This window comes from Miscanthus floridulus, chromosome 4 (assembly GCF_019320115.1).
Source record: "Miscanthus floridulus cultivar M001 chromosome 4, ASM1932011v1, whole genome shotgun sequence".
NCBI classification, from domain to species: Eukaryota; Viridiplantae; Streptophyta; class Magnoliopsida; order Poales; family Poaceae; genus Miscanthus; species Miscanthus floridulus.
Window position 1 is genome coordinate 114308093 of NC_089583.1, and position 10943 is coordinate 114319035.

General features: G+C 47.9%; 1 protein-coding gene across 2 annotated transcripts; it reads left to right on the forward strand.

Annotated features, from left to right (window-relative positions):
* The first annotated feature begins 50 nt into the window (after positions 1-50).
* Positions 51-6168, forward strand: LOC136550397 (uncharacterized). Of its 2 annotated transcripts, XM_066541953.1 has the most exons (5): positions 51-668; positions 1909-1978; positions 3205-3304; positions 4141-4207; positions 5711-6168. In XM_066541953.1, the coding sequence occupies exons 1-5, from the start codon at positions 534-536 to the stop codon at positions 5807-5809; spliced, it is 471 nt and encodes a 156-aa protein (XP_066398050.1). In that variant the 5' UTR covers positions 51-533; the 3' UTR covers positions 5810-6168. The 2 variants fall into 2 exon arrangements, 1 of the variants encoding a protein (XP_066398050.1); XR_010782268.1 differs by lacking the exon at positions 51-668 and having other exon boundaries at positions 1766-3676; positions 5711-5778.
* The last annotated feature ends 4775 nt before the right edge of the window (positions 6169-10943 follow it).

Below are 10943 nucleotides of genomic sequence, written 5' to 3' on the forward strand. Positions count from 1 at the left end.
AAACTTAAATTTGGTCGACTTCTAGAATTATGTAGTATATACTTCTAGAATTATATATATTTTTGGATGTAGGGCTTTTCTATATCTTCAATTAAATTTAAAATTGACTAAGAGTCTCAGGCACGTGCATTTTTCACGGACTAAGGGAATATTATCGTATCGTACCAGCCTACCAGGCGGTGCGGACTCCGGCACTCCGCGTCTCCGGCGACCCCTGCGCTCGGGCCGCAGCTCCAAATCTTCTCCCCGCCGCCCCTCTCGCCGGTCGCCGCTATTCCGCCTGCCGGGGGCCGCAGCCCAGCCTGGATCGCACCCTCCGAGCGACACCCCGGCGGCCGCATCCAAATTCCCCCTCCCGCAGATAACTGAAGCAGTCAGTCGAGCGGCGCGTCCACGGTGGCGGCGGAGGCCACGTGCGAGGCTGCGGCGTATTGTGTAACTTCTTCCTCGTTTCGGCGGCATCCACTCGCCGCCGGTGCGCATAGAGGCACACTCCGCCGAGGAGCGGCACGAGGAGAGACGACCGGTGCGGGATGGGGTCGGCGTTGCTGTCGACGCTGCGGCTGAAGAGTGAGGAGGACACCGCCATCCGCGACACCCTCGACAAGGTCCTCGTCCTCCGATTTGGTCGCGCCACCGACGCCGCCTGCCTCCACCTAGATGACATCGTGAGTGCCCTCTCTCCTATCCCTCAGCAGCCTCTCCATGTGGGCTATTGTTGAGCTGAGCGATCCTCGGGCCTTTCATCCCCTCGCACGAACCTCATGCTCCCTTCCCGTTTTGCCATCGTACCTGTAGCCTGGGTCCGCTCTGCAATTTTGAATTGAATCGGTGGTGGTTAATTTTGAGATTGGCTGGTTGTTGCTGTTTGCGAGGATGTGGTATTACTGTCTACGGTATTAGTTTTTTTCTAACGCAATGGCAGGATCTCTGCCTTTCATCAATTAAGAAAAAAAAAATGACCCAGTTTATAACGGAAACAGTCCTGAAAACCTTACAATCACACAATTTTTTAAAGGAAAACTGGCAAAAACCTAAACACGACAAACTAGATGGCTAACACTGAGCAACCCATCTACGCACAAAGGTGACACACAACCGATGGAGCCCACCGCACGTCATCGTTTTGGAGCTTATCACAAGCCGGCGAAAAGGAGCTCTAACTTCCCATGGGAAATAGCAGCCAAAGTCCCCAACATGCCGCCACTCGCAACAAGCCGCGACCTCCATAGAAAAAGAATACAGTGTGTTATCGTTCAAGCTTTGTTGCATACCACAACCAAAGCAGCTCCGACTTCAACACTGCACATCCACTCTAGGAGAACTAGAGACACGTCACAAGAAGGAAGCAAACTAGAGAGAACCGGAATTAGTGCTTTAATCAAAGCGGATCAGTTGGAGCAGTGGGTTCGCACTTCACACTGCCTAAGGTCAAAATTTTCTCTGAAACTACTAGAACGATGTGGGAAGATGAAATGCACTGAAAAGTGTATGATGGTTTGAGCACATCAACAGAATACCAAACACAAGTTACAGTTTTCTTAGCTCTGTTGTGAGTGTCGCACTGATAGTGGTCTCTCGCGGTGTGAAAATGGAATTAATAACTTGGTATGCAAAACTATTATTTTGACCATAGGAAGTGTCATTAAGGTTCTTTTTTCTGTATTCTAAATTACCATCTGTTAAATCTGTGGAGGCCAACAAAAAAAAGGGGGGGGGGGGGGGGGGGGGGGGGGGGGACATCCTTATTAGTGATAGTCTAACACCCAACACCTTCAATTACATTTTGTTGAGTATTATAGTATGTATACATGCTGTTAAGGAGGCTTTTCGTTCACTTCATTTCCATAGGTTAAGTATATGCCTCTGCATGTCTGTGAAATTTTCTGATTCATTGTGTCTTAACAGCTGGCCAGATCTTCTTGGGACATATCCAAGTTTGCTATAGTAGCATTGGTTGACATGGACTCGATCTCTGGTACGCCTAGAGGGGGGTGAATAGGCCTGTAAAAATTCAACTCAAACCGAAGTCCAATTCACTCGCGGCACTGCTGCTCTGTGAGCGCGGCACTGCCGCACCAAACAGCGGCACTGTCGCACCTGCAGAAAAGATTAGTCCACAATTCAAAATCTACCCAACGAAATTTAGATCGGGTAAATTTCTTAGCTTCCTGCAGGGTAGTAGATCACAGATCAACAGCTGAAAGTGGTGGGAACACCACACACAAGTAGATCGGCCTCAAACCCTAGAAATCACCTCAACAACAACAAGAACACAAGTGTAGCAACACAAGCACAAGATGACACAAGAATTTATCCCGTGGTTCAGCTCGCCACCAAGGCTTGTCTAAGTCCACATTGTTGAGGTATACCACTAAGGCTTAGGGCTTTGCAACCCTACCTCGTTCTCAAGTCAAGAGAGTGAACTCTTGAGATGAGGGGTGATTTTACTCGCTGCAAGACGTGGTTATAAACCTTCTGGGGCTGCCACAAACTTGGCAAGCTCACTGGGCGACGCTCTAGCCGGCTAGGAACCAAACTCCGAGAGTAACAAACACAACCGCCGGTCAAAACGTGAACCAAATGCTCTTTAGGCTTTGGGAATCAGTGGAGCTGCTCTCTAATCACTTTTGACACCTTTTTCTCTGAAGGATTGATGGGGAAATCAAAGGGAAAGCTTGAGAGCTTGAAGAGCACCAATGGAAGAGAGAGGAGATGAGCATCTGCTGATTTTCGTCGGTCTGAACCGTTGGGGAAGAAGAGAGTGACGTTATGGAGGACATGGAAAAGTATAAATACCCCCCTGCCTCCCAACAGTTACTTAAGTGCGGCAGTGCCTCTCTCTAGGTGCGGCACTGCCGCACCCAGCAAGACAGCAAAGGTGAAGGAGTTGTTAAGTTGGCTGTCTTGGTTGAGGTGTGAGGATGTTTTGTGTAAAGATTAAGCATTTGGTTGCACACTTTTAACCAGTTGTAGTGTCCCCCTTTATAGTATGGCTTTTCCCATACTCAATTTCAAAAGACAAAAGAATTCAAAACTCCTTTGAGCGTGATGCCGTCCTTAATTGTAACTGGGGGTTCCTCCTTTCCTTGTGACATCCTCTATAATGAATTCTCTACTTGTCATCTTAATAAATCTCATTAGTTCTCTAATTAGGTGGCCATCAACACCAAAACACACATTAGGGCTTGATTGCACTTACAGACTCTGAGGAGATTCAAGTTTACATTGACTACTTTGACATTACTTTGGTTCCAGCAACCATTTTCTTCTTCAATACCCATCACATGAAGATGGATTCAGGGTAAGTTCTATTTTTCACTTAAGAAGAATTCATTCCCATTCATTGGAGCCTTTCCTTTCAGATGTTAGTCTTTTTCTTTGACATAAACTCATAACAGAATATTACTTCTTCTTCTTCTTTTTTCTTCTTTTTTTGTGCTTGCTGAATTATTTGAATTGGTATAATGTTGAAAACTGGTATCTTTTGTGTTAACTGTTTGTCTCTTATGTTATCATCGTGGTGCTTTTGGTTTTCTCATGTCATCAATGTGTAACAGAAGTGAACTTTGTAAAGCTAGATTCTATTCTAGTGCTTAAGACATAAATGAGAAGCATTAGCCTCTGGAATGGCTAGAAGGAATAGGGTCAATAATAAGGAAGTAGGCAGTGGAAGGTATGTGTTGAATATTAAAGAGTTAAATGATAAAAGCAAAGAACTAGTTTATTATTGATACTGTTGATGAGAACTTTTGCATCTGTATTACTATTGTATGAAATGAGAACCTAGATGCCTGAATCCTGATGAACTTAGAATATTGACTATTGAATTATTTGCAAATGTTTGTATACAATGTATCCATTTAGCAACTAGCAGAGACATCTACCCTGATGTGTAAATGATTATGTGTAATTAAAAACTGCAAAGTACTGAGTTGGTTTTGACCTCTGTTATTCCCTATTTTTGCATAAATTCATGAGGTTAAGTTTATATTGTTACTTCTATTATGAAAATCTAAAGTAGATACTGAGGTGATATGCACCAGCAAGGATAATTTTTAGTTTTTTACTCGCTATATGTATCGTATTTTTACCTGCAACAGGAATATGGCAAGCTTATATTATAATGTAAATGTACAGGACACCTGATCACACAAAATGGATAGGTTCTTTTAGCAGCAAACAAGACTTCATCGATGTAGTTGAGGTGAGCAAACCACGAGTGCTTTCTCTACATTGCAATTTATATTCCCCTCTTCAGTTAACATCTGACAAGGCCACAGATTTGTTTGTGAATTTTCTACAAACTAGAAGAAAGGAGAACTGCAAACTTTGTATAGTCATATATGTCCATGTTTTGTATATTTGTCAACAAAAATGCAGATTAGAAGTTTAGAACAATTAAGTTCATGATTATGATGCATTTAAATATGTTTAAATATTGACAAGTGCAGGTTTCAAAAAACTCGGCAAATAGTATAATCAAACAATGTTTCTGTTGTGATATAGCAGTTGTTCAAAATAGTTCTTCAGTTTTTATTACTCTACAGTCTACACGTTTCATGACATGCTTGTTATCTCGAGGTATTTAATGTGAATTGACATTTGTTAGTTTGTCATTTTCTGTTTTTTTATTACTCTACACACTTCATGATATGCTTCATGATAGAATCACTCCTGAATTTTTAAGGCCCTTGACAGTCGACACAGGAAAGGAAACAACCATCCTAATAGCAGTTTCAAGGAACTACGATAGTACGATTTGAGAACAATGTTTCATGGTTAAATTCCTATTTGGAATGAATCGTGCCTACAGTCTCAGGATATTTGGATAATTTTAGTTGTTTCGTTAATCATTTCTATGATAGGTCAAATTGAGTTCTGCTGCAGACTTTATCAACTTGTCCTAACACATGCACTTCAGTAGCTGTACAGAAGTCAGGTTAGTTAGAAATGTAATTTTGGCACACATAGTACCAATGAATCAACGAATGGCTAATGATTGATCAAAACTTAGTCGCTTGAACTCTATTGGCACAATTTTTTTACTGTGTTGTTTTAAAGTAACTTGCTAGCCAGTGTTCTGTTCACCTCAATGCCCCTGCTAGGATATCCCCTATGACACCTATATGAATAGATTGGCCAGTGTGATGTCAAAAAGAGCATTTCTTTCAATGGTTTTACTTGGTTGCTTGACCTTTTACCACTCAGAACATTCTTGTGTGTATTGAAAAATTAGAGGACAATTTACTTTTTATCATTAAGAAATTTGTCATGTGCTAGAATTAGTAAAAAACTTACAAGGATGTGGCCTTTCCTTCTGTTTGAAAGCAATGACAGGTTAATCACTTGGTCCTGTGTGTTCTGTTCATCTGTGCCATGATTTTCAAATCTTGATTGTTGGAATATCATGTTTTTTGGTAGTATCTTTATTCCCTGAAATGTTTCGCTGCTCTTAAGTCTAATCTTTCCATAGCCGAATTGCCTGTCTGACTAGCAAAATTTATCACAGCCTAACTTGTGTTATCTATGCTAGTTATTCATAGCTGTACTAGTTATTTATCTATACCCATCGTGTATCCCACCCGTTACATTTTGGTCTTCAGTTTTCTTATTCACACTGTTTTGTGAATATTTACACAAAGGAAATGTTTATGAAGAAGATATTTGCAAAAATAATCTATCTGATCCCTCGAGTTCCTGATGGCAGGCAATATTTAGAGGCGCGATGAAAGGTAAACTGATAGTGTCTTGCCCCCTTCCTCCTGAGAGGATACCAAGGTTCCAGCTTCTTTTCAAGGACGTCTGAGGAAACCACAGCTCATCACTCGCACATGCTTAACGTTGTCTTCAACATGGTACGGGAAGATAGACTGCCTGCACAATCAGCTACCAGCTCATGGATTGGTTTTCTTTCTTGCGCATATGGCGGATGGTCTACTCGAAGGATATGGAGCTGTTCGTGAACTTATGAAGTTCGAGAAGAATAACCAAGAGTTAGCACCCGAGTCAGTTCACAGAAATTCTCTCTTTGTTAGTAGGCTATTATCACATTCAAATATGATCTCTTGATGCAGCACATGTAATCAGCTTTTCCATTTTGTAACATGTAGTGTTAAAACACAATTGACCAACTATAAAACAGTGCCGGTTGTGTTGGTGTCTACAAGTTCAAGTCCCTAAGACTGTCTCCAACAGGTGACCTAAAAGGCACTCGGATACAAAATGGGTCTCCGACAGTATTGTATCGACCTCCAATGGAATCTAAATCTAAGTATCCTCTCCTCGAGACCCATTCGCAGAAAGGGTTCTCTTTTGGGTCTTCAGCCTGTTCGTTTGGCTATGGCTTGTCGTAAACGATCGTAAATTTTCAGCCGGAATGTGCCGACCTCGGCGACCGCGCTTCTCGACATCGCCACCAACTTCGCCTCGGGCGAAGAGGCTGTTGGGGCCATCTTCCCCGACAACGACGCCAAGGGGAAGCGGAGGGACGAGGCTCCCGGGGCCTCGGCTCCCCACCTCTCCAAGAAAAATAAAAATGGTCGCCAGGGGAAGCAGGAGGTCCTCGAGGCCGGCCTAGTCGCGGCCACAGATCGCAAGAATCCCCGAGGCCCCAGGGGCCCCGGGCTCTTCAATGATATGCTTAAGAAGCCGCACCAGGGCCCGGTGAAGCACACCCTCGAAGAGTGCACCATGCTCCGGCGTTACTATGCCAAGCTCGGACTCCCCAACGACGATGCCAAAAAGAGGGACGCCGACGACAGGGACGACGACAAAGACGACAGGTTCCCCGAGGTGCACAACGTCTTCATGATCTTCGGTGGGCCTTCAGCGTGCCTCACGGCGCGCCAGCGAAAGAGGGAACGCCGGGAGGTCTTCTCGGTTAAGGTGGCCACTCCCTGATACCTTGACTGGTCTTGGGAGGCGATCACCTTTGATCGGGATGACCACCCCGATTATGTCCTAAATCCCTGGCAGTACCCACTCGTTGTCGACCCGATCATCGGCAACACCCGGCTCACCAAGGTGTTGATGGACGGAGGCAGCGGCCTCAACATCCTCTACGCCAACACCCTAGAGCTCCTGGAGCTCGACCAGTCGCACCTCCGGGGTGATGCCACGCCTTTCCACGGTATCGTGTCGGGGAAATGCACGTGACCCCTTGGGCGCATCGACTTGCCTGTTTGCTTCGGCACTCCCTCCAACTACCACAAGGAGGTCCTCACCTTCGAGGTGGTTGGGTTTAAGGGGACCTACCACGCCATCCTAGGGCAGCCATGCTACGCCAAGTTCATGGCGGTCCCCAACTACACCTACCTCAAGCTCAAGATGCTGGGTCCCAACGGCGTCATCACTATCGAGTCCACGTACGAGCATGCATACGACTATGACGTCGAATGCATCGAGTACGTCGAGGCTCTTGTGGAGGCCGAGACCCTCATCGTCAACCTCGATCGGCTTGGTAGCGAGGCGCCTGACTCCAAGCGTCGCACCAGGACTTTCGAACCCATGGAGGCTGTCAAGCTCGTCTCGGTCGACCCCACCGGCTCCAACGACCGGGCGCTGAGGATCAGCGCCACCCTCGACATCAAATAGGAAGCCATGCTCGTCGACTTTCTCCGCGTGAATGCTGATGTATTCGCATGGAGCCCCTCAGACATGTCGGGCATACCGAGGGAGGTCGCCGAGCACGCCTTGGACATCCGGGCCGGCTCTAGACCGGTAAAGCAGCGCCTGCGCCGATTCGACGAGGAAAAGCGCAGGGCCATCGGCGAGGAGGTGCAGAAGATTTTGGCGGCCGGATTCATCAAGGAAGTGTCCCATCCAGAGTGGTTAGCTAATCCTGTATTAGTTAAGAAGAAATATGGGAAGTGGAGAATGTGTGTAGACTACACCAGTTTGAATAAAGCATGTCCAAAAGTCCCTTTCCCATTACCCCGAATCGACCAAATCATTGACTCCACTGCGGGATGCGAAACCCTATCTTTTCTTGATGCGTATTCCGGTTACCATCAAATCAAGATGAAAGAGTCCGACCAGCTCGCGACTTCTTTCATCACACCATTCGGCATGTACTGCTATGTGACTATGTCGTTCGGCCTCAGAAACGCAGGGGCCACATACCAGCGGTGCATGGCCTAGGTCTTTGGCGAGCACATCGGGCGAATCGTCGAGGCCTACGTGGACGACATCGTGGTCAAGTCCACAAAGGCCAGCAATCTCGTCAATGACTTGGAGATAGCCTTCAAGTACATCAGAGAGAAGGGCATCAAGCTCAACCCCGAGAAGTGTGTCTTCGGGGTCCCCTGAGGCATGCTCTTGGGATTCATAGTCTCAAAGCGCGGCATCGAGGCCAACCCAGAGAAGGTCTCGGCCGTGACCAACATGGGACCAATCCGAGACCTCAAGGGAGTGCAGAGGGTCATAGGATGCCTTGCGGCCCTGAGCCACTTCATCTCGCCTCTTGGCGAAAAAGGCTTGCCTCTGTACCGCCTCTTGAGGAAATCCAAACGCTTTTCTTGGACCCCCGAGGCCGAAGAAGCCCTCGCCAAGCTCAAGGCACTGCTCACCAATCCTCCCGTCCTGGTACCGCCGACCAAGGGCAAGGCCCTCTTACTCTATGTCGTCGTAACGACCCAGGTGGTCAGCGCGGCCGTGGTGGTTGAGAGGCAGGAAGAAGGGCATGCTTTACCCATCCAACGACCTATTTACTTCATCAGCGAAGTGCTCTCCGAGACCAAGACACGCTACCCCCACATCCAGAAACTGATCTACGCCATAGTCTTGACTCAACGCAAGCTGCGTCACTACTTCAAGTCCCACCCGGTGACCATGGTGTCGTCTTCCCCTTGGGAGAGATAATCCATAACCGGGAGGCCTCGGGTAGGATAGCTAAGTGGGTCGTCGAACTCATGGGGGAAGCCCTGTCTTTTGCGCCTCGGAAAGCAATTAAATCTCAGGTCTTGGCTGATTTTGTGGCTGAGTGGACTAACACCCAACTGTCACCTGCTCAAGTCCAGGCGGAATGCTGGACCATGTACTTCGATGGGTCTCTGATGAAGACCAGGGCAGGTGGGGTCTGCTCTTCATCTCACCCCTCGGAGTGCACATGTGCTACATGATTTGGCTCCACTTCGCCGCCTCCAACAACGCAGCCGAGTACGAAGCCCTCGTCAATGGCTTGCAGATCACCATCGAACTTGGAGTATGGTGTCTCGACATATGGGGCAATTCATAGCTCATCGTTGATCAAGTGATGAAGGAGTCAAACTACCATGACCCCAAAATGGAGGCATACTGCAAGTTGGTACGTCGCCTAGAAGACAAGTTCAACGGTCTCAAACTCAACCACATCGTGCAAAAATTCAACGAGGTCGCGGACGAACTGGCAAAGATGGCGTCGGTGCAGGCCCTGGTCCCCTCGAACATCTTCGCTAGAGACCTCCACAAGCCTTCCATCGACTACGCCTCGGTGGCAGAAGAGGGCCCACCGGTCGAGCCCACCGCAGGGCCCGAGGCCCCCTCTATCATCGAGACCCCTTCGGTCGAGCCCGAGGTCATGGAGGTCAACACGGAGCCTCCCGAGGCCAACTAGGGCATAGACTGGTGGGTCCTGTTCCTTGATTGCCTCGTTCAAGGAGAGCTTCCTGCAGATAGGACCAAAGCCCGATGGCTTGCGCGACGAGCCAAAACTTACGTCCTCAGCAACGGCGAGTTGTACAAACAAAGCCCATCTGACGTCCTCCAACGATGCATCACCACCGAGGCAGGCCAAGCTCTACTTTGGGACTTGCACGCGGAAGCCTATGGGCACCATGCAGTGCCTTGGACGCTCGTCGGAAACGCCTTCCGCCAAGGGTTCTACTGGCCGACGGCGGTTGCTGACGCCACCAAGCTAGTACGCTCCTACGAGGGATGCCAGTACTATGCGCAGCAGACGCACCTCCTGGCCTAAGCCCTCCAGACCATCCCCATTACATGGCCATTCGCCGTGTAGGGGCTGGACATGGTTGGGCCTCTACAAAAGGCCCCCCGGGGATATACCCATTTGCTGGTAGCGATCGATAAATTCTCCAAGTGGATCGAGGCTCGTCTAATCAATCGAATCAAATCCGAGCAGGCGGTGCTATTCTTCACCAATATCATCCATAGGTTTGGGGTTCCAAACACCATCATCACTGATAATGGGACATAATTCACCAGCCACAAGTTCCTGACGTTCTACGACGACCACCACATCCGTGTGGCCTGGTCGGCCGTAGGACACCCTAGGACAAATGGCCAAGTAGAATGTGCCAACGACATGATCCTACAAGGCCTCAAGCCAAGAATATACAATCGGTTGAAGAAATTTGGTAAGAAATGGCTTGCCGAACTCCCATCGGTCATCTAGAGCCTGAGGAACACTCCGAGCCGAGCCACGGGGTTCACACCGTTCTTCCTAGTCTATGGAGCCGAGGCCATTCTCCCCACTAACTTGGAGTATGGTTCCCCAAGGCTATAGGCCTATAATGAGCAAAGCACCCGCACTGCTCGCGAGGACGCCCTCGACCAACTAGAGGAAGCCCGAGACATTGCGTTGCTACACTCGGCCAAGTACCAGCAAGCCCTACGATGCTATCAAGCCCGGCGCATTCGAAGTCAAGACCTGAAGGTGGGCGATCTGGTGCTGAGACTAAGGCAGAGCAATAAGGGCCGCCACAAACTGACGCCACCATGGGAAGGACCGTACATCGTCGCCCAAGTACTAAAGCCCGAAACCTACAAGCTGGCCAACGAGAAGGGCAAAATCCTCACCAACGCTTGGAACATAGAACAGCTATGTCGCTTCTACCCTTAAATTTCCAAGCATTGTATACATTATTTCTCGAAATACAATAAAGAAACGTTCTTTAGTTATTCTAATTTTTCGAGAAACCCCCTGAGCCTATTGTGGGGCTCAG

Bases quoted from the DNA above. Each gene is read 5' to 3' on its own strand.
- LOC136550397 (XM_066541953.1), top strand. From the start codon at position 534: ATGGGGTCGGCGTTGCTGTCGACGCTGCGGCTGAAGAGTGAGGAGGAC. The intron at 669-1,908 runs GTGAGTGCCCTC...GTGTCTTAACAG, and splicing joins GCCTCCACCTAGATGACATC to CTGGCCAGATCTTCTTGGGA. The intron at 1,979-3,204 runs GTACGCCTAGAG...TTGCACTTACAG, and splicing joins TGACATGGACTCGATCTCTG to ACTCTGAGGAGATTCAAGTT.